Source organism: Triticum aestivum, chromosome 2B (assembly GCF_018294505.1).
Source record: "Triticum aestivum cultivar Chinese Spring chromosome 2B, IWGSC CS RefSeq v2.1, whole genome shotgun sequence".
Classification (NCBI taxonomy): Eukaryota; Viridiplantae; Streptophyta; class Magnoliopsida; order Poales; family Poaceae; genus Triticum; species Triticum aestivum.
The window spans coordinates 412,234,265-412,258,577 of record NC_057798.1 but is presented as its reverse complement, the minus strand read 5'-3'; the positions used below and the strand labels follow the sequence as shown (position 1 = coordinate 412,258,577).

The following is a 24,313-nucleotide window of genomic DNA, read 5'->3' as shown; positions in this document are numbered from 1 at the left end:
AGGCTATGTTGGTTTTGATGCATAAGTAACATTGGATACTAGCATGAGTAGGATATGAACACCATGAACATAAATATCATAGAGGCTATGTTGGTTTTGATTCAACTACATGCATGAACATGTGCCAAGTCAAGCCACTTGAACATTCAGAGGAGGATACCATATCATCATACTACATCATAATAATTTTAACGCAATGTTGATATCCAAGATAAGTCATTATTCACTCCTAGCTACTTATGCATGGCATGAGAAACTACAATCTCTAATTGTCATTGCAAACATGTTTGATCATAATAGGCTGAAGCATGGATACTAGGTTAAACATATTTACAAAAACAGAACAAGTCGAGTCATACCCATTTCTCTCTGCCACGGTCAGTTCATCTAATGTTGTCATTATTGCCTTTCACTTGCACGACTGAACGATTTGAAATAATAATAGTGCAAGAGTGTCGTGGACTAAGCTGGAATCTGCAAACATTTTATTCAAGAGGAGAAGACAAGGTAATATGGGCTATTTGTTAGATCAACAATAATGCAAATGAGAGCCACTCAACATTTTCATCGTGGCCTTCTCCTCGGTATGACTCGATAAAAATAAAAGAAATTCAGGGAAACACACTGAAATATTTTTGGAGTTTTTGGCTTTTCGAAAGCAAGCAGACGAAAAAGGGAAAAGCAAAAACGAGAAAAAACTATTTACACAGGAAAGCTCTCAACAAGTAAAAGAAGAACAAGGAAATCTTTTTGGGTTTTCTTTTTAGTGCTACAATAATTTAAACTAGGAAGAAAAATAAAAAAGAAGCAAGAAACATGTTTTTGGATTTTCTCAAAGTTTTTCAAACACACAAGAAGAAAGCAAGAAAAATAATTTAAGCATGGATGATACAATGAAAAAGTGTGGACATCAACAACTGGAATGAAATGTGTGAACATGAATGTAATGTCGGTGGGAATACATACTCCCCCAAGCTTAGGCTTCTGGCCTACCTTGGTAATCAATTAGTAGCCTGGATGGTGGTCGGCGTGGTAGCTCACGGAGGCTCTCGGTGCTGACGCCTCAGCCCGCCGTGCTGCCTCCACTGCTGCGTTGTGAGCTCGAGCCTCGCTCTCAAGAACAAAATATCTTCCTCTGCTATGATAGTCAAAAAGAGCAGGCGCATGCAGATATGTGTGCACAATAGAAGTTTGGTTAAACAACATATTGTAAGTGAAATCATGAATTTTTCCTTTGAGGATCTTATGACTTTTTAAAGCATCAAAGTCTAAATACTGCATGGGTAGGATAGTGTCAAAGGGCAAAGGTGAAACACCCATCTCTCATGCTAAATGCGTGGCATAAATTCCACCATAAAAATAGCCACTGTTAGCATTATGCTGCAGTCTGCGTGCAACAATCGCTCCAAGGTTATAACTCCTTTCACCGGTGAGAGTGGCGCGTATGAGGCTCAAGTCTGGAGCACAAAGCGTACTACAGTCTTGCTTGCCTACTATGCATTTTCCATTAAATAATGCGAAGTACTGAATTGCAGGAAAATGTATGCTCTTTATTCTACCTTGTGTCACTCCCCTACTTTCACCAAAGCAAAGACTAGTCAGGAATGCTTCAAACTCGGACCTAGGTGGCACATCGAGCGAACCCCGGAATGGGGTTTTGCAGAGGTGAGCAAACCTTTCCAGAGAAATGGTAAATGGATTATCATAAAGTTTAAAAGACACCCTAGACTCACGGGGAAAGAATTTAAATTCTTTGACAAATAATTTGGTGAGGATGAGGCGTTGGTCGCACTTACCTGAAATGTAGGGACCGAGCTCGGCATTGTGAACTAATTGCTCAAATTCCTCCTTAATACCAACTCTCACCATGTAATTGTTGCATGGCCATAAGCATGTTTTGGTTGTGGCACTTCGAATGGAACTTTTTCTTGGCTCAGCATATGACCGACGAATGGAGCTACTGCTAGAAGATGCATCCGAGGATCTCCTCCTCGAAGAACTCCTTCCAAAGAAGCTCATAATGTTCGCGTACAATTTTATAAAAATTTGGGTCATGAAAAATTTATTAACAAAACTTCACAAGAGTGATAGCAACTACTCCTAGGAATGTATAGAGGCCATAGCAAGCATTCAAACTACTTAGAACTCTAAGAATTCAACATGCAAGCTCATCTACAACAGCACCGAGAGTAGCTAATTATTCTAAATATAAACCACTAAAACAAAAACTAACTGGAAACATGGAGGAGTCACATACCAAGCAACAAATCCCCGAAACAGTTTCGGAAATGGAGCTTCGAGCAAAGAGATCGAAATCTGCGGTTTCGGGAGCAAGAACATGAGAGAGAGAGAGTGGTAGTGATTTTTTTCTGTGTGGAAGGAGTGGTGTGGGAGGAATAAGTAAGTGAGGGGGGCCCACCAGGTGGGCAGCACCAACCAGGGCGCACTGGGGGGGGGGGGGGGCTGGTGTGCCCAGATGGGTTGTGCCCACCTGGTGCACCTCCCTCTGATATTATTTGCACCAGAACTTCAGAAAAATTCAAAAAAAAATCGTATCAAATTTTCAGAGCATTATGAGAACTTTTATTTTTGGGTCATTTTTTTATTGCACGAAAAACTCAGAAAACAAACAAAGCATGGGATTTTATTTTATTTAACTAATGAAAATAGAAAACAAAAGGTAGGGGCAGAAGGTAGTGCTTACTAAATTCATCAACTTCATACCTCTCAAAAATGATCCATTAATAAGGTTGATCAAGTCTTATTAACAACCACTTTCGATTAGCATGAAACCGAAGAACTTTCGTAAATCACTAAGTTACCTCAATGGGGATATGAACATCCCCCACAATAAGCATTTTATATTTCTTTCTCACAGTAGGTAGAGGTAGTTGAAAACTTCCAATAGTGATTGTCGGACATTTTTCAATAACATTAATACCATTCACTTGGAATTGTTTCTTCGGAAAGTGCACCGTTTGCTTATTACCATTGATATGAAAGGTGACCTTGCTTTTATTGCAATCAATAACATCCCCTGCAGTATTCAAGAAGGGTCTACCAAGGATAATCGACATGTTGTCGTCCTCGGGCATCTCAAGTATAACAAAGTCAGTGAAAATAGTAACATTAGCAACAACAACGGGCACATCCTCACAAATATCGATAGGTATGGCAGTTGATTTGTCAGCCATTTGCAAAGATATTTCAGTAGGTGTGAGTTTATTCAAATCAAGTCTTTTATATAAAGAGAAAGGCATAACACTAACACTAGCTCCCAAATCACATAAAGCAGTTTTCACATAATTTCTTTTAATGGAGCAAGGTATAGTTGGTATTCCTGGATCTCCAAGTTTTTTAGGTACTCCATCTTTAAAAGTGTAATTAGCAAGCATAGTGGAGATTTCAGCTTCCGGTATTTTTCTCTTATTAGTGATGATGTCTTTCATGTACTGTGCATAAGGAGGCATTTTCAAGATGTCAGTCAAGCGAGTACGCAAAAAGACTGGCCTAATCATTTCAGCAAAGCGTTCAAATTCTTCATCATCTTTCTTTTTAGTTGACTTAGGTGGAAAGGGCATAGGCTTTTGAACCCATGGTTATCTTTCCTTTCCATGTTTTCTAGCAACAAAGTCTCTTTTATCATATCTTTTTTTCTTAGGTTGTTGGTTATCAAGATCAACAACTGGTTCTATCTCAACATCATCGTCTGGTTCTTTATCATTTGTTTGAGTGTCTTCATGAACCTCGTCATTAGCTTTTTCATTATCAGAAGGTGAGTGTTCATTACCAGATTGTGTTTCAGCATCAGAGATAGAAACTTCATTATCATTATCAGGAGGTTTTTCTATTTTAGGTTCACTAGAAATAGGCAAAGTCTTACCATTTTTCTTCTTATTTTTATTTTTAGAAGAACTAGGTGTAGTGGTGTTCTTTCTTTGTGAATCATGTTCAATTCTCTTTGGGTGTCCCTCGGGATAAAGTGGTTCCTGCGTCATTTTACCTCCCCTAGTTGCTACTCTAACAGCAAAGTCACTTATATTATTGTTCATTTCATCAAGCAACTCTCTTTGAGATTTAGCAACTTGTTCTAATTGAGTTTGAACAATAAAGGCATGCTTTCCTACACCTCCAACATCATTTGAGATTTTAAATAACAAGTCACTTAAGCGAGCAATCATATCAGAGTTGTATTTCAATTGTTTCATAACATTTGCATTTAAGTGATCTTGCTTTCTATTATAATTATCAAACTCATAAAGGCATTGACTAGGATATTTATTATGAGGATCGTCACTATGATTGAATTTCATTAAAGATTTTACCTCTACCACCTTGGGAGGTGGTGGTGCTTCAAGCCCATGTATTTCTTCGATAGGTGGTAAATTTTTAACATCCTCGGCCTTAATACCTTTTCCCTTCATAGATTTCTTTGCCTCTTGCATATCTTCAGGACTATGATATGAGATACCCCTCTTCTTCGGAGTGGGTTTAATAGGTGTTTCAGGAGTAGTCCAATCATCATAATTTTTCAATATGTTATTGAATAATTCTTCAGCTTGCCCAATAGTTTGTTCCCTGAAAACACAACCAGCACAACTATCTAGGAAATCCCTAGAAGCATCGGTTAGTCCATTATAGAAGATATCAAGTATTTCATTTTTCTTAAGAGGATGATCAGGCAAAGCATTAAGCAATTGGAGAAGCCTCCCCCAAGCTTGTGGGAGACTCTCTTCTTCAATTTGCACAAAGTTAAATATTTCCTGCAAGGCAGCTTGTTTCTTATGAGCAGGGAAATATTTTTCAGAGAAGTAATAGATCATATCCTGGGGACTACGCACACAACCAGGAGCAAGAGTATTGTACCAAGCTTTAGCATCACCCTTTAATGAGAACGGAAATAACTTGAGAATATAGTAATAGCGAATCTTCTCATCATGAGCAAAAAGGGTGGCTATGTCATTCAACTTAGTAAGATGTGCCACAACAGTTTCAGTTTCATAACCATGGAAAGGATCAGATTCAACCAAAGTAATTAACTCTGGGTCGACAGAGAATTCATAATCCTTATCAACAATAACAATAGGTGAAGTAGCAAACTCAGGATCACATTTCATTTTAGCATTCAGAGATCTTTCTTTATACTTGCATAATAATTTCTCTAGATCATCTCTATCCTTACAAGCAAGAATATCTCTAGTTGCCTCCTCACTCATAGTATAACATTCCGGTACCTTTGGCAATTCATATCTAGGAGGACTAGTTCTAGTAGGTGTTTCAAGATTTTCAGTTTCAAGTTCATCATCAGATTCAACAATATCATGTTGTCTTACTCTAGCAATTTGTTCATCAAGAAATTCACCTAGTGGCACATCATCATCAAGCAAGGTACTAGCATCATCATGAGTAGCATTCATAGCAGAAGTAGCATCATCAATAACTTGCGACATATCAGAATTAATAGCATGTTGTGGTGTTGCAAGTTTACTTCTAAAGCAGAACTGGATGGCAGTTCCTTACCTCCCCTCGTCTTTGAGGGAAAAATCTTAGTCTTAGCATCCTTCAGATTCTTCATAGTGATAATATGATAATAATCCCAAGTTACTCAACAAATATAGTTATGCTCCCCGGCAACATCGCCAGAAAAAGGTCTTGATAACCCACAAGTATAGGGGATCGCAATAGTTTTTGAGGGTAGAGTATTCAACCCAAATTTATAGATTCGACACAAGGGGAGCCAAAGAATATTTGAAGGTATTAGCAGCTGAGTTGTCAATTCAACCACACCTGGAGATTAATTATCTGCAGCAAAATGATTAGTAGCATAGTAATATGATAGTTTTGATGATAGCAACAGTAGCAACGGTACCGGTAACAGTGATAGTAGTGATATTGTAGCAGTAACGATAGCAGTAGCACTAGTAGTAACTTAGCAGAAACAATATAAGATAAATTCGTAGGCATTGGATCGGTGACTCGTTGGATGATATTCATCATGAGACAGTTATAACCTATGGCGATATGACACTAGCTCCAGTTCATCAATGTAATGTAGGCATGTATTCCGTAAATAGTCATACATGCTTATGGAAAGAACTTGGATGACATCTTTTGTCCTACCCTCCCGTGTAAGGGGGTCCTAATGGAAACTAAGGGATATTAAGGCCTCCTTTTAATAGAGAACCGGAACAAAGCATTAGCACACGGTGAATACATGAACTCCTCAAACTACAATCATCACTGGGAGTGGTCCTGACTATTGTCACTCTGGGGTTGCCAAATCATAACACTTAGTAGGTGACTATAAATTGCAAGATCGGATCTAGAACATGGATATAATGGTGATAACATAAACGGTTCAGATCTGAAATCATGACACCCGGGCCCAAAGTGACAAGCATCAAGCATGGCAAAGTCATAGCAACATCAATCTCAAAACATAGTGGATACTAGGGATCAAGCCCTAACAAAACTAACTCGATTACATGATGAATCTCATCCAACTCCTCACCGACTAGCGAGCCTGTGAAGGAATCACTCACTCCCAGTGGGTAGCCTCATGGAATTAGCGATGGAGATGTGTTGGTGATGACGAAGATCGAAGATCCCCCTCTCTGGAGCCCCAAACGGACTCCAGATCTGGCCTCCCGATGAAGAACAGGAGACAGCGGCAGCTCCGTCTCGTGAAACACTATAATTCTTTCTCCCTGATTTTTTTTGGAAATATGGGATTTTATAGCGTTGGTTTGAGGGTGAGCGGGGCCACCAGGTGGGCAGCACCCACCAAGGTGCGCCTGGGGGGCAGGCATGCCCTAGTGGGTTGTGCCCACCCAGGTGCCCCTCTCGGGTACTTCCTGGCTCCACAAACTCTCTTATTTGATATAAAAAATCCTCGCAAAGTTTTGTTCCATTCCGAGAACTTTTATTTCTGCACAAAAATAACACCATGGTTTCTGCTGAAAACAGCGTCAATCCGGGGTTAGTTTCATTCAAATCATGCAAATTAGAGTCCAAAACAAGAGGAAAAGCATTAGGAAAAGTAGATATGTTGGAGACGTATCAACGGTGAAAGGCCCATAGAACTTCAATGAGAGCTTCTAATTGTGAAATGTTGCAAGAGACTTTTGCAAGTAAGATTGTATTTCGATGTGCCAAATCTCCCACCTGAAAGGAACATTCACTTATGTTCTTTTCTTCCTGCCACTTCATATGGAACTGAGCTTGCTGCAATTATTGGTGCAACAACTCAGTCATAGACTGACGCTCATCCAACATCTCGGCCAAGTCTGTGTTGGACACAGTTGTGGGCACGCCAAAGGGGAGAGGTAGATATCCATACAGCGCCTCAAATGCGGAACATCCCGTTGCAGTATGAATTGAAGTGTTGTACCAATGTTCATCCAGTGACAACCATTTTCCCATTTGGATGGAGTATCATGAGCAAACCACTAAAGAAAAGCCTCAAAACATTGGTTCAAGCGCTAAGTTTGGCCATTTGCTTTCGGGTGTCGCGAAGAACTCATGCTTAGAACTGTATCTGACAACCAAAAGAGCTCTTGCCAGAAGGCACTGGTGAAAACTAGACCATGTATGATATGATGCAAAATGGCATTCCATGAAGAGGGTAAAATTGATCAAAGAATATCTGTGCCACTTGTTGAGTTTTGAAGGGGTGCTTTATGGGCAGGAAGTGGCCACAATTCGTAAGCTTGTCGGTCATGACCAGAATCACATCCGTGCCATTGGATTTAGGGCGGCCTTCCACGAAATTCCAACCGATAGTATGCCACAGATGTGATGGACTATTATGTGGTTGTAGCAGCCAGGTTGATGGCAATGCTTCGTCTCAGCTCGAGGGCATATGTCACATTGTTGGACGTATTGAGTAACAATTTTCTTCAGTTGTCACCATGCAAAGGCGTTTGACATGTTGCTAGATAGCCAAAACGCCGGAGTATCCACCCATGTATTGCTACCCACTTAGACTGGCCTTTGAATCAGACACCACTTTGTCCGGTGAATAACCATGAGTGGTTCCTGTAAGTGACAACTCTTCCTACATTGTCTTAGTTGCAATATCCTCCACACAATCCTCCATGAGATTTTCCATCCAAGTAGGTACGACAACAAACATTGCGAATACATGTGTCTGATGCACACGTCGAGAGAGTGCATCCGATGCGGCATTTGTAATGCCACACTTGTACTGGATCTCATAATTCAGTCTCATTTTATCATGAATGCCTTGTGTTGGATTCCCGTATGCAATCATTGATCAGATAAGTGCAATAGAGCTTAGTTCTAATCACAAATTATTGATGTTGAAGGTATGGTCACCATTTATCGACAACAATAAGAATAGCAAGACACTCCTTTTCATATTTGATGAATACCTGATTCTTCTTGGCACATAACGCTTTACTCAAGTATGCTAGAGGGTGACCTTGTTGCATCAACACCGCCCTACCACTTCACTGCATGCATCTATTCCCAAAATAAAGGGTTGAGAAAAATTGGGCACTGCTAAGACTAGTGTGTCGGCCATGACTCGGGGTTGGTTTTGAAGGCGCCTACCACACCTTTACATACGTCTCCAGAGCACAACAAAATCAAGGAAACTTTTAGAGAAATCCTAATAGCCTAGGAGTCCAAGCTCCAAGAGTAACAAGTTGATGATGTAGAAATAGTTGGGAAAACAAAGATAGATTTGGTAAGAATGTAGATCGGGTGAACATCCTCCAATCCCGAAATGAGTGTTTGGGTGAAGGGGGGTGGAGATCTCAAGCTTGGAAAAGATCTTAGAGGAACGTGGAAGAAGGAGGGGGGTTATACCCCCAAGCCCAAATGACCATTGCCCAACAGGCAACTCCGGGCACCCGGACAAAAGGGATCCAGACACCCAGACCTAACAACGAGTCGATAGCAAGGAGCACCAAGCACCCGGACCAACCAGAGGGGAAACCCCCTACTCCGGGCACCCATGTGCTCTGGACCCGGGGCACCTATACCATGATGAGGTGGGTGGTTGCTTTGTGATGACTCCTGGTACCCGGAGGTCCAGGACCCCGGGCACCTATACCATGATGAGGTGGGTGGTTGCTCTGTGATGACTTCAGGCACCCAGAGGTCCAGGACCCCGGGCACCCAGACTTCCTGTCTTGTCAATTTTAGCATTGGTAAAAACCATTCCATTTGGTGGCATATTTGGGAGAATAGAGCGTGCATGGATGGAATGAGTTTACCAACTCTCTCAACATAGCGGATTTTTCAGCGACTCAGATTAAACCAGAAAAATTTATGAGCCAATGAAAAGCACAGTCCTTTCTCCTTTTTATATAGGGCGCCACTGATATCTTTTAGACACACATGAGAGTTTCAATGTGTTGGGAATCATTGCATGGAAAACTGAAATGTTTCTACGCACACGCAATGATCTATCCATGAAGATGCATAGCAACGAGAGGGGAGAGTGTGTCTACGTACCCTCATAGACCGTAAGCGGAAGCGCTTGATAACGCGGTTGATGTAGTTGAACTTTCTCCGCGATCCAACCGATCAAGTACCGAACGTACGACACCTTTGAGTTCTGCACACGTTCAGCTCGGTGACGTCCTCGCCTTCTTGATCCAGCAAGACGGGCGAAGTAGTAGATGAGTTCCAACAGCACGACGGATGGTGACGGTGATAGTGAAGTTACCTCCACATGGCTTCGCCTAAGCACTACGAAAATATGACCGAGGGACGAACTAGAGGGAGAGGGGCGCCGCACACGGCTAGGGAATCATGGTGTGTCTTGCCCCTCTCCTTCCTATCATATATATAGGTGGAGCGGGAGGGGAGGAAGCCCCTAGGGCGCCCCAAGTGGCCGACGGTGGCGCCTGCCCTGGCCGAATCCCCCCTTTCCATATTTGTGTATGGGGGGAGGAAAGGGGGGTTGGCTGCCTTAGGGGCGCCTTCCCCTTCCTTCCTTCCCTCTTTGGTACATGGGCAAGGGGTGGAAGGGGCGCACCAGCCCCTTGTGGGCTGGTGTGCTTCTCCCCCTTTGACCCATAAGACCCATACACTTGCCGAGGGTGTCAGGAACCCCTTCCGGTGCCCCGATGACTACCCGGTGTACTCTAAAACTCTTCCAGTGTCCGAATACCATCGTCCTATATATCAATCTTTACCTCTCAACCATTTCGAGACTCCTCTTCATGTCCGTGATCTCATCCATGACTCTGAACAACATTCGGTCACCAAATCATATAACTCATATAACACTATATCGTCAACGAACGTTAAGCGTGCGGACCCTACGAGTCCGAGAACTATGTAGACATGACCGAGACACCTCTCCGGTCAATAACCAATAGCAGAACCTGGATGCCCATATTGGTTCCTACATATTCTACGAAGATCTCTATCGGTCGAATCGTTATGCCAACATACGTAGTTCCCTTTGTCCATTGGTATGTTACTTGCCCGAGATTCGATCGTCGGTATCTCTATACCTAGTTCAATCTCGTTTCCGGCAAGTCTCTTTACTCGTTCCATAATACATCACCTCGTAACTAACTCCTTAGTCATTTGCTTGCATGCCTATGATGTGTATTACCGAGATGGCCCGGAGATACCTCTTCAATACTCGGAGTGACAAATCCTAATCTTGATCTATGTCAACTCAACAAACACCTTCGGAGATACCTGTAGAGCATCTTTATGATCACCCAGTTACGTTGTGATGTTTGATAGCACACAAGGTATTCCTCCGGTATCCGGGAGTTGCATAATCTCATAGTCGAAGGAATATGTATTTGACATGAAGAAAGCAATAGCAATAAACTGAACCATCATTATGCTAAGCTAACGAGTGTGTCTTGTCCATCACATCATTCTCCTAATGATGTGATCCCGTTATCAAACGACAACACATGTCTATGGTTAGAAAACCTTAACCATCTTTGATCAACGAGCTAGTCTAGTAGAGGCATACTAGGGACACGTTATTTGTTTAAGTATTCACACATGTATTTAAGTTTCCGATCAATACAATTCTAACATGAATAATAAACCTTTATCATGAATAAGGAAATATAAAATAACAACTTTATTATTGCCTCTAGGGCATATTTCCTTCACAATGTCCTGAGACTATACCTGGCCATGGGAAACCCGGCCCCGTCGGGCCTACCCGAACCGGCCCGCTCTTGCCCACGAGCCGGGCCTGGGCCTAAGTTTTGAGCCCAAAGGCTGGGGCGGGTCGGGCTTGGGCTTAGCATATCTGCGTTTTAAGGAAGAGGCCCTCTCGAGGCCCGAGGCCTGACGGGCTTCTCCATTGATGGGCCTGGCTTGGGCCTGAAATCTGGGCTCAAAGGCCGGGCCTGGGCCTAGGTTTTCTGCCGCGGGCTTTTTTAGGCCCGGCTCGGCCTGATTTATGGCCAGGTATACCTGAGATACACTTAACAACTGACATTAGATCTTCCTAATCCTATTGTCAACAACACAAAAGCAATAATTGAGTGATATGCACTTTCAATCTTCTCCTTTTTGATGAATTGATGATAAATACACGAAATTATAGCTTTTTTTTAAGAAAAATACAAAGATTCATATTGAAATTTCTAAATTTGAGGAAAGGGGTCGAGTTCCACGGCGTTGGCTTCTGTTGCCCCTGGACTGCGCCGAAACGTCCGATTTATATCAGACGATTCGTAGGAGCGCGTGGCTCGGCAGGGGATTCGATCCATTCCCTTTGTGTCTTATCTCCGGCGCAAAGAAGCCTCCAGCTCCGGCCGCTGAGCCAACCAAAACGGAAGCCATGGCGACCACGTCGACCACCCCGTTCCACCGTCTCCTCGCCCCGGCCCGGTCGAACCCCGCCGCGCGCCTCTCCCTCTACACCCGCGGCCCTCCCATGCTCTCTTTCTCCCGCTCCATCTCCGTCCGCCGACGTCTCGCTGCCGCATCCAAGGACACCGCCAGCGACAAGGGGCAAGAACAAGAATCGTCCACGGCAGCGGGCGGAGCCGCGGAGCCCGCAGAGGAGGAAACACCTCCGGGTGAAAAAACCTCAGATGAAGTGGCGACGGAGCTTAAGGAGGTGATGCGTGCGCGTAAGGAGGCGGAGGTCGCCAGGGGCGGCGGTGGGTGGTGGGCCGGGGTGGCGCAGGAGATGACGGAGATCGAGTGGCCGGCGCCGGGGAAGGTTCTGGGCACCACGGGGGTCGTCCTCGGGATCATCGCGGGATCCACGGTCGCGCTGCTCTCCGTGAACGCGATCCTCGCCGAGCTCTCCGACCGTGTCTTCGCTGGCCGGGGCCTTCAGGATTTCTTCTAAGGGTGAAGTGGCATCAATTTGTCTCCGTTTATATTTCGAGAATTCAGATAGGCGTATTGCAAGGTTGATAGATTGAAAATGGCTGTGTTGCTGCAAGAGAAATATGATACGCTGTTCCGCAGACAATTGCATTGTGCTAACATGTGCGTGCGATTCGGTCTTCGGGAAAGAGTTTTGGCTGGCATTTCTGTGTTAAACTACTCTTACTCCGAGAAGAGAAACCTAGCTGAGTTTTTATGTCGGTAGCACAAACAGAGCTGGTTAATTTACTTGATAAATCTGATAAACTTACTTGCACTTGGCAGTACTTTCTATTTAGTGTAGAGATTTGCTAAAGCTACGTTTCTCATCCGCACAACATTTTAGCTTAAGTTGTAACCTCGACAAGGAAACATCCTATATATCGTACTATTATGAAATGACAGAACAGTCTTAACAGTTAGTTCCAGCTAAACCTCTTGTCTGAAGGCGACATTTAATCTTGTGGGCTGATCTATCTTGTGAACCCAAGTGTATGGTCATTCTTATCTACAACCTCATTCCCGAGCAGTAATATTCACAGGCAGATGATGCAATTCTTCATGACATACATGTATATTGGGTATTGAATTTCGGTGTTGGTTCCAGATCATTCATATTCTTTGGGTTGTCAGAATATATGGTTTTGAAGATACAATCGCCTCTCCCGACCATGGCTGATCTGTATGGCTTGGTATGGATTGCTCCTGCTCTTTTTCTATGATCATGACATACATGTATATTGGGTATTAGATTTGGGTGTTGTTCCTGTATGTTTTGGTATGGTATAGGTTCAGCTATTGGTCGTGTTGGAAGTGCGAGAAAACAACACCCACCCCCGCGTCTGGCGACACGGGGGAAACCCTCGCCGCCGGGAGCCCCCCTTCGACTCCGCCACGCCCACATCGCCACCGCCGGAGGGCCGGCCGGCGAAGCAGCGCCGCGCCCAGGGATGGTGGCGGCGGGTCGATTCCGTTCCTGCCCCGCCCCGCCCCTGCATCGCGCCGCTCCTCCACCACCGGCTCCCTGCAACGCCTCCGCCGGAGGCCCGGCCGCGTCGCGCCTGATGATGGCTGCGGAGGAGCGTGCCCCCCCCCCCCCCCCCCCCCCCCCCCGGCGCTCGTGCTGTAGGCCTTCCCTCCCCACGGCCCCACATCGGATCTGGCGTGCCGCGGCCACTCCCCCCATCCAACTATTGCACGCATCCCGCTGGTCCTGCTCGACAGGGCAGCCGCGTCCGTGTTGATCCTCCCCAAGTCCGCGTCTTGCCCCCCGTGGTGCAGCCCCTCTTCTTGCTGTCGTCCGTCGGGGCGGGCGTGACCCTTGGGGGAGGTGGCCGGGGCTCGGTCCTGCCTAGGTGCAGACCATCCTTGGTCCCCGACGGTGCCTCCTTCGAGCTACTGCAACAACCTCTGTGTGTGTGGTGACGGTGGTCGTCTGGCAGGATGTTAGAAGCTCCGTGGTGGATTTTGTCGACACCGCTCCGGTCCCGGCCCCGTGGACCTGCTCTCCAGTGTTCTTGGTCTGCCGGCGTCCTCTACCAGCGTGGTTTCGGCCCCGGCCCCGGCAGCTGCGCCTCTTCCAGCTCCAGTTCGCTAGCGTTCTGGTGGCTCCGCATCCAGCAGTACGGATCTGCGTTCCCTCCCGGCTCCGGTTTGCCGACGGCGTCGACCGCCATCCTTCCATCCGCATAGGCTCTCTACCCTGTTGCCTCTCCGACCCCGTCCACCTACACGCCATGTTGGTTCATGTTGGTTTCAAAGCTCGCGTTTTCGTCGGTGACATGTGCAGCCCCACCCCCATCTGAGGTAGCGGTTGACAAGTAGGTTGTCTCCAGCATCTTTGGATCCTGATCCGGCGGCTTAGAGATTGCTCAAACTAGGCCAGGCGAAATTCATGCTCGGCTTGCCGATGCTGGCAGTGGCGACACCCGGGTGTCGTTTCCCTTCCTGGAGGCGCTATCATGGCCTTTGTCCGTGCACCCCTTCGAGTATCAGGGGAAACCCTAGGTCCAGTTCTCCGGATCGGATGGCGACGACGTCACGGCATCGTTCCCTTTCTTGAAGGCGATATCTTGCTAGCTCGTGGTGTCCCAGTGTTGGAATTGAAGATGTTTGACGTCCTGCTGAGTTGGTCTGCTCCTCTAGTTTTAGGTTCGGTGGGTTTAGTTGTGTCCTCCCCTTGTTCGGGCTAAGCACCCCGTCTCTCTATGCTCCGGACACCATGCTTATGCCTTCTTGCGTTCATGGTATGCGTTGTATCTTTTATTGTACTCTTTCTTCTTTCTATCAATGAAATGATACACAAGCTTTGCGTATTTGCAAAAAAAAAATGATCCTGACATGGATAAATTTTTTTGTCATCAATATGCAAACATTTCATAGCAAGAATTGGGCTAACAACGGTTTCACTTTGTGAAGTTCTCTGGAATGCCATGTCTGCAACGCAGCGTGCTTCAAGATTGCAACCAAACGCCACTGCAGAATGACGCATTGACGCTACTCCGAGCTTGGTTGAAACGTACTACCTCTCTAAACTAATAATACTACTTATAAAACATAGTGATCTAAAATACGTATATTAATTTACAGAGGGAGTAATTGCTATTGCTACACATACGGTGCTTTTTTATCCGGCCTGCTGCATTTTGCTTCTGGGTGTGAATGATTCGATCTTCAGTGTCGTACAGAAATCGTATGTGTAGTGTTGTACGTGTGGCATCCTTCTGAAACTTGGGACTTGCAAACTTGGCAAACAAACCATTTAATATGATCTTTATAATTGCCGCAGATCAAATATTCTCTAAAACAAAGTCATAGTATGACGTTTGCGATGTTTCCACTCCATGGTCTTCTACCTTGAAAAATTAACGCCTCTATCTTTTGCTGCTACACTGTTATGTGCCTCTTTCCTTTTTCATTGCTGTCTAAACAAACCTAATTATAATAAAACCCAGTGAAACAATAGTAGACAGTTCGGCAAAAAAAATGATCATTTTAAACAGAAGCTGTAAAATAGTTCAAACGTTTTTATGCTAGGACGGTCTGGAGGAGGTTGTATGAAAGATAGAAATGCCGGAGCTTTTACTCTTTACTACAAATCTTTTGGTAAGAAGTTTCGTGTCGGAGAGGTTTTAATAAAACTCAATATATTTTTCACTGAAGTTTTTGTGTTCCAAGTACTTATAATGCAACCAACACTTGCAATTTTTTAACTTTTGAAGAAGCCAATAAGAACCATGGGTTACTTCTGTGATTTTCGTTTCAGAATCATTTGCCTAGGAGAAAAATCTCGGATGTCAGCATAAGTAAAATGTTCCAATTTCAGTATCCACTACTCCCTCTGTCCCATAATATACCTCTGTCCCATAATATAAGACGTTTTTTGACACTTACACTAGTGTCAAAAAACGTCTTACATTATGGGACGGGGTAGTAGCTTTTACGGTACATTCTCGAGATGGTTTTTTTTTTTTGGGGGTTCTCAAGATGTTCTTGGAGGTGCTTTGTTTGCACTAAGTTTCTTTTTTCTCTGCTTGTGTTAAAAGCGAAACACTATTGTCCATGCGAATAAATGCCGAAAAGAGTGGCGCATTTGGATGGGAGAAACGAAGAAAAAAGGGGCAAAAGGAAGTGTCTCCATACAGACGGATATCTAAAATCCGGTGCATTGAATCGGACCATTAAAACTTTAAAAAAAAAACTGCCATGCACATTCTATCCATGCCTAGTTGAGACACCGGTGCATTGATTTGGACCCTACTGGACCGTAGCCAATGCATTTCCTGTCATGGATTGGTGAACACAAAACACAAGCTAAACAAGGAGTCAAAATTGGGAGACGAGCAATGAACAAAACTGACTTGATAACATTTTATGGAGCGAAGTCCAAAACTTATTAGCTTCACCACATTAATCTGGGCACCATCGCATTACCCATGAATAGGAGGAAACGCTGTAACAGTAACGTAGAGCAAGTTCACCGCAGGAGCAAGAAGAGCTTCAATCTTGGCTTATTGTCATCTCCTCTGCAGACTCTTCCCCAGGCGGCTAGGCTACCTTCTTGCTGAGGACCGCCACGGTGCCGTCCTTCTTGGCGACAATCACCTTGGTGGCCATGCCGAGGAACATGCCGTGCTCGACGACGCCCGTGATGCGCAGCAGGCTGTCGCTGATGTCGCGCAGGTTGCCGTGTATGCCGTCCTCGAAGAACATCTCGACGATATGGTTGCCGTTGTCGGTGAGAAAGAGCTCCTCCTGGCCGTCGCCGGCCTTGGACTTGACGGTCCTGAGCCTGGCGTGGAAGCCCGGCAATTTGTCGAACACCTTGCGGATGAGGCCGAGCGTGTAGGCGCTGCCGAAGGGGACGACCTCGACGGGAACGGCGCCCGTGCAGCCGAGGCGGGGGACGAGCTTGGACTCGTCGACGATGACGACGAAGCGGGCGCCGGCGCCCTCGATCATCTTCTCGCGGAGGAGCGAGCCGCCGCGGCCCTTGACGAGGTTGAGGTCCGGGTCGACCTCGTCGGCGCCGTCGATGGAGAGGTGGATCTCCGCGGCGTCTGCGAGCGCGAGCATGGGGATCCCGACGCGCGCGGCGTGCGCCTCCGTCTTGAGGGAGGTGGGCACCCCGGCGACCGCGCGCAGCGCGCCGGTGCGGAGGAGGTCCCCGAGGCGGTCGAGCGCGTGCGCGGCCGTGGAGCCGGTGCCGAGCCCCAGCGTCATGCCGGACTCCACCATGTCGACGGCGCGGTGCGCGGAGACGCGCTTGAGGTCCTCCTGCGTCGCCGCGTCGAGGGCCCGCGGCGGCGAGGCGGCGCTGCCCATGGCGGCGAGGCGAGGGGGGCGAGGGTTTCTTGGAGGGGATTGGGGTGGGAATGGGAACAGAAACGGGAGGTGGGGGATTTGGGGAGGATTTTGCTACGAATCTTTGTGTAGATTTTTAGGAAAGGAGGCGGCGGGAAATGGGAAGCGGAGGTGGAGCGTGTGGGGGGAGATGGCACAGAATCGGCAGCATTTATGGGCATCGGAATGCGTGAAAGGTGCGGCGAATCAGGGCGTGTCTCTCTGACCTGACGCGGTCTTTATTCGGGGGTTCTGCACGCGTTGTAAAACGGAACGGAAATTCTACCTACGGCTCTACGTTACGTACCGCACTTTGCTCCGTTGCTTGCACTGCGGTGCCATGATTCACGTTGCTGGGGCAAGAAACGGAAGGAAACGGTGTGGTTCATGCTTGATTTATTAACAATTTCGGTTGCTGATAGGCCTATCTTCAGAGAGATGCAGCTCCGTACCGTTCGCTTTTAACACGGCAAACTTTCTTTTTCTTGAAATTAACACGGCAAACTTTCTACCACTGCCACAGCGAGACAGTGTCAGATATGAATAAATTGTGGTTCAGTAACTCTTCTTTTTATAACGTGTGGTTCAGTAACTTTGAGGAACTTGAATTTCAGTTTTATAGTGCCATGTCCAACAGTTACTCCCTCCGTTCCTAAATGTAAGTCTTTTTAGACATTTCAAATGAACTACAACATACGGATGTATGTAGATAAATTTTAGAGGATAGATTCACTCATTTTGCTTCGTATGTAGTTATTTGTTGGAATCTCTAGAAAGACTTATATTTAGGAACGGAGGGAGTACATGCCAAAGTCATTTATTCAGTTTAGTGAAGGAAACAAAGTGTAATCCTGTAAAATACAATTCCATCCGTTCGAAAATAACTGACATGGTTTTGTTTCAAGGTAGTCCTTGTACACTTCCTGACTTCTCAAACCCAATGAAAGCCTACAAATAGTGAATAGAGCATATCTCAAATGGTTGCGTTCCTTCTACTGGAACTAGTTCATCAAGATTCAAGTACTAAACTTGACATCAGTGCTCATATTTTGTCAATTATTTTAGTCTTTTTGGCGATTTCCTTCGGTGGAAGGTACGAAACGGCTGTGATGACTCCATTAATCTTAAGATATTATATCAGCTCAGTCTCTTCAAGATATTCATAAAAATAAAAGTGTGCGGGTGTGCATTTATAGATATGTGTGTATGTGAGCATTCTTTCGATCCAACCTTTTCCATGGTATGTTGTGCTCCTGCAAAAGCACTGCGCAAAGGAATGAAGAATATGTTTACTATGTTTCTATTTATAAAAGCAGTTTCGTTATAAAAGTAAGCATGAGTTCACGTTCATGCTTGTGCCTCAACATATTTGCCTGGGAAAACCTAGTGGTACCAATAAGGAAAAAAGAGATGTAGATTTGTATCTTCGTTGGTCAATCAACAATGATTAGCAAGACACGTGAACGGGTATCCAAATTATATTCTCGCTATTTTTTAATTCAAAAGGGCCTCGTGGCAAAAATGTCCTAGCTGCGATTGGCACAACCAGTCCGTACTAGGGAATTCCAAGTACTGGCCGGTCCCCCTAGTAGAGAAAAAAAGTACTGGCCGGACCATTTATCCAGCAAGCAACAATGCATGCGTTTTTTTCCTTGAGGGGAACAATGCATGGGTAAGAGCATCCCTAGCAGCAGAGCCCGTAAAGCACCATGTGTAAAAAAAACAGTACACAGGGAAAACTCAAAATGGTGCCCGGGCTCATCTGCTCCCTCTCAGCAAAAAATTCAAAAAAAATACTAGACAAATTCAAAAAATTCCAAATTTTTTTATGGTGGTAGATAATTTGACGCGTGAGGTGCGCCTCAAAATTCAACTCATTTGGACATCTGAGCATCTCTCGGCAAAAAAGACAACTCGGGTCAAAACAGTGCGTGAACAGTATACATTTTTACAGACCCTGATTTTGTCTTTTTTGCCGAGAGCTGCTCAGATGCTCAAATGAGTTGAATTTTGGGGCGCACCTCATGTGTCAAATTATCTACCACCACAAAAAAAATTGGAATTTTTGAATTTTTCTAGTATTTTTTTTGAATTTTTTCTAAGCGTGGGTGCAGATGAGTCCGGGTGCAGATTAGCCGCACTCCAGTACACAGGCCCTTCTAAAACAAATTTACAGCGCCGCGAGGCATCGGACGGAACAGATCACATAAACCCGTACTGTAAACATTTTTTTCCTTTTTTTTTCCTCGGGCTTCTTCTTTCTCCGGACGGACGCATGCACGAACTTGAACTCCGGACGGCTAGAACGGCGCCCCTTCGGCTTGCGGCCTGATTTTTTTTCTTTTTTGAGAAAGGATAACCAGGCCTTTATTGCATGGTTAAAATGTTTACAGGGATAATATCAGCATCATGAGGATGCCCCAACCATATGTGTCTCCCCAGAGGAAGAGTAATACCATACCTAGCTAACCTATGAACTTCAAAGTTTGAAGATCTAGGCTCAAACATAAAATTACAAGCCGTGAAAACTCTCGAAGTTTCAGTCACCTCTCTCATAATACTCCCATAGTTGCCTCCAACACCTTGCTTGATATGTGATATGACTTGCTTGCAATCTGAAGCAACCTGAATATGCTGCAAACTCAAATCCCTCGCCAACGCTTGAGCTTCCCGACATGCCAAAGCTTCTGTTGTAGCTGGATCATTTGCTCCTCGTACAACCAGAATAGAAGATCCCAAAAAATTACCTTCCCGATCATGACATATAGCAGCAGCAGCATCCACATTGTGGTCTAGGGAAATACCCCCCATCGGCATTTATTTTTGCATATCCCTCCGCCGGCAGAACCCACGCAGAGCTAGTTGCATCAGTGTTCATAATTGCATGTGAGGCTGATGGCTCCTGTAACTGATCAAGTTCAGCTATGAATCTGGTCACAAAAAGGTGTGTCGACCGTGGACTCTGGTTTAGTCCCTCATGTATAAACTTTCTTCGCGCATACCAGACTACCCAAAGCGTAACACCCATCCGTGTCATCTCGTCATGATTTAGCACCTCCATCATCGAGAAAAGCCAAGCGCGTGTTGTTGGCTCCCTTGTTTCAATCATATGCTCTAGTAGCTCCGGATCCACCAGAGCCCACACACATCGCCCATGCTGCATTCGATCAAAATATGCTTCCACGAGTCTATCATACCACACACATAGCATCTGTCATGTGTCGACATATTTCTCTTGTTCCTGACATCTTCTGTGGGCATTGAATTATGTGCTAGCCTCCATAAGAAGATCCTGATTTTCGCTGGTACGTCAACGTGCCAAAGCATCTCCCATGATTTCTCACTCTGAGCTATATTTGATGGGCCGAGTCGCTCGTCCAACCAATCCTCTCTTCGTTCTTTGTAGCTACAATCATTTTGTACGCAGACCGTACTGTGAACAAACCATTCTTCTCAAAACCCCATGACCAAAAATCATCCATGTTACGTTTGCACACCGGAATCTGAAGTATAGCTGCGGCATCATTCGACAGAAAGATATGTTGAATTATTTGCTCATCCCAGCATGCATATAAAGGATCAAGTAGCTCGGCCACCATCAGTGGTGGGTTCTGAATAAGAGAAACAATGGGTCGCATATTTTCAGGCCTTGGGATCCAGTTCATGTCCCAAATACTGGTGGAGCTACCATTGCCAATTCTCCTGATAAGACCTTGTTGCAACACATCACGTCCCTCTATTACCGACCTCCAGATTTGTGAGGGGTGGTTTCGCAGTTCAGCATTGAGAAAAATTGAGTTCGGATAGTAAACTCCCTTCAATATCCTCGCACTTAGAGAATCAGGTTGCTCCAGAATTCTCCACGCCTGCCATGCCAAGAGAACCAAGTTGAAGATCTCGAAATCCCGAAAACCCAAACCTCCCATGTACTTAGGCATGCTCATCGTATCCCAAGACACCCAATAGGGTTTCCTCTTACCTCTCTTATTGCTCCACCAGAAAGCCTTGATCATTGAAGTTAAGCTCTCACACAATCCTCTCGGGAGTTTAAAACATGCCATCGAGTAGACCGGAATTGCTTGGGCAATGGATTTAATCAGAACCTCTTTACCTGCTGCAGATAAAACTTTCTCCATCCACCCTTGTATTTTTGCCCATAGACGGTCCTTTACGTACTTGAAAGCACCATTTTTTGAGGTCCCTACATCTGACGGCATACCCAAGTACTTCTCATTTAATTGCTCGTTTGGTACATTAAGGATTGTTTTAACAGCTACTCTCACACTTTCTGGACAGCCTTTACTAAAGAAAATTGAGGATTTATCATTGTTGATCCTTTGTCCTGAAGCATTTGCATAAATATCTAGTAAGTGGGAAACTTCCTCCGGCCCCTCTATTGATGCTTTAAAAAACAGCAGGCTATCATCAGCAAACAACAAATGGTTCACCGGCGGTGCCGATGTGGCCACCTGTATGCCACCAAGGCTAGATGACTGAACTCTGGATTTCAAAAGGCACGAAAGGCCCTCTGCTGCCAGCAAAAACCAATAGGGTGAAATAGGATCCCCCTGACGAATACCCCGTGTTGGATCAAACTTATCAAGTCGTTGTCCATTAAACATGACCGAGAAAGATATTGATGTGACCATACTCATGACGATGTTTACCCACCTCTCTGGAAACCCAACTTCAACATGATAGCTCTCAAATAACTCCACTCTACTCTGTCATATGCCTTCATCATGTCCAACTTTAATGCACAATGTCTGTGTTTCTGGGCTTTGTTCCTTTTCATAAAGTGTAAGCACTCGTAAGCAGCAATAATATTATCTGTAATCAGGCGACCTAGGACAAAAGCAGACTGCTCCTCAGATATGATCTCTGGAAGTATACTTTTCAAACGGTTAGCTATGACCTTTGAAGCTATTTTATATAACACATTGCAAAGGCTTATAGGACGAAATTGAGATAATAAACTTGGATTTTTAACCTTTGGTATTAGAACCAGAACCATACTGTTCAGCTCACGAGCACTCTCTTTACCTTCAACAATGCTTATTACCACCTTTGTTACCGCCTCACCGCAAATGTCCCAATGCTTTTGGAAGAATTGGGCTGGAAAGCTGGCTGGCCCAGGGGCCTTTAGCGGAGACATCTGAAATAAAGTTGTTTTAACCTCTGTTGTTGTGTGCGTTGCATTGAGCATATTGTTCATCTGTGGTGTTACCTTGCAAGGTACTGTATCCAGAACACTCTCCATGTTATTAGTCCCTTCCGATGTGTACAAGTTGGTATAGAAGGAATTTGTCATATCCTTCACCCCCTCCTTATCGTCTCTTACGGTCCATTCTCCCTCCTCAGACTCTTAATCATATTCTTCACCCTGCGCATATTTGCGCGAAGCTGAAAATATCTAGTGTTTGTCTCTTGCACGTAGCCATTCAACACGTGCCCTTTGCTTCCACATTAACTCTTCCCTTTTATACAGTTCCACGAGCTCTGTTTTAATCTGAACCTCTCTAGGCGAGGGACCCACTCGTCCAGGTACATCCCGTAGAATCTCAAGTTCCTGTTTAAGCTTTCTGATGCTCCGCTTAACATTCCCGAAGGTTTTCCTATCCCATGAAGACAACGAAACTGATAAATTCTTCAGACTCTCAGCTATTTTAGTCACCGTGCTTGAATCTCCCAGGTTCCACGCCTCAGCCACTTTGGAATGCAATGATGGTTCGGACTCCCACATTGATTCATATCAGAAACACTTAGCCACCCTTGGCTCATTAGCCACAACCAGATCCATCATTATTGGTAGATGGTCAGAGGTCACCGCTGTTAAATGTCTCACGGTCGCATGAGGGAATAAGGACGCCCATGACGAGCAGGCCAGGAACCTATCCAGACGCACTCGCGTGTATGTCCCTCCTGCTACCTTATTCTCGAAAGTCCAGCTCGGACCAGTGTAACCCACGTCAACAAGGGCATAATCATTCACCACACTCCTGAAAGCATCAATTTGTCCTTGGCTTCTCTGCCCTACTCCATCATGCTCTCTCAAATGCAATACCTCATTAAAGTCTCCCATTACCACCCATGGGGAGTGGGTGCTCCCAACGAGGTCACGGAGAGTGTCCCACGTTTTATACCTCTTGGGTACCTGAGCTTCACCATAAACGCACGTAAGTCTCCAGGCGCTAGGGCCTAAATTATCGATCATTGCATCAATATGATACTTAGAATAACCAGAAACTTTTAGTTTTATTTCATCATTCCAAAATAAACCTAGACCTCCACTTCTCCCATCACTACTCACAACATAGCTACTATCATAACCTAGTTCTCCCTTCAGCTTCTCGACACGTATTTTATCAATTTGAGTTTCGACAATGCATAATACGATCGGGGTAAATTTCTTCGCGGGCTCGCGAAGTTCGTGAACTGTCGCGGGATTACCCACACCATGACAGTTCCAACATAATAAACTCATTATGCCCGGTGGCACTCCTCATGGGAGCCCGCCAATCTTGCATCTTCCTTAGTAGTTTCTCCTCCACCATTTGCTTCCTTGTCCTCATTCCCTACGACAGTTTGTTCGTCACAGAACAAGCTCTCTCTTTTGCCGTCTCCCTTCTTTGGCCTCTTTACTTCCTTCCTTGGTGATACATAGACCGGGGGCAGCGGTGGAATCCCCGTAGGTTTCTCCCTTATGACAAGCACCGAGGAGCCGCTATCCACCATAACTGAATCACCCAAACTCGGGGATGTAGTACCCCCATGGGGTGTACTATTTTCTGCAGACTGCCTTTTATTTGAGATTGTGGTGTTCCCCTCCATAGCCTCACCAGTCGCATCATCATGTGTTTCCCTTACTACATTAGGCTCCCTTGGTCCTGTCCCTCCAAAACCGGACGTTGAGTTCATCCGCAACTCCTGCTGATGTGACTATTGCTGCCCGGGCTCAGTATGTTGCGCATTGAAACGCCATGCTTGATTGGGATTAAAGGGTGCCCTCCCTCTACCTCTACCTCCTGCATTCCTCGGGCCACCCCGGCCCTCTAGGATCCATAGCTACTTCTCCCTTCTTGTCTGAAGCGCACAATATCGGCTAGAACAAATTATCCCCATTCAAACTTGG

The 24,313-nt window shown here is 45.3% G+C and overlaps 2 protein-coding genes across 2 annotated transcripts; one reads left to right on the top strand and one right to left on the bottom strand.

Moving 5' to 3' along the window:
* Positions 1 to 11,697: 11,697 nt before the first annotated feature.
* On the top strand, positions 11,698 to 12,616 carry LOC123045209 (preprotein translocase subunit SECE1). The gene has a single exon (XM_044468169.1). It carries the CDS (start codon positions 11,801 to 11,803, stop codon positions 12,317 to 12,319), a length of 519 nt encoding a protein of 172 aa, XP_044324104.1. The 5' UTR covers positions 11,698 to 11,800; the 3' UTR covers positions 12,320 to 12,616.
* A 3,569-nt stretch (positions 12,617 to 16,185) lies between these two features.
* On the bottom strand, positions 16,186 to 17,330 carry LOC123045208 (probable ribose-5-phosphate isomerase 2). Its single transcript, XM_044468168.1, has one exon. The coding sequence runs from the start codon at positions 17,161 to 17,163 to the stop codon at positions 16,387 to 16,389; it is 777 nt and encodes a 258-aa protein (XP_044324103.1). The 5' UTR covers positions 17,164 to 17,330; the 3' UTR covers positions 16,186 to 16,386.
* Positions 17,331 to 24,313: the final 6,983 nt, after the last annotated feature.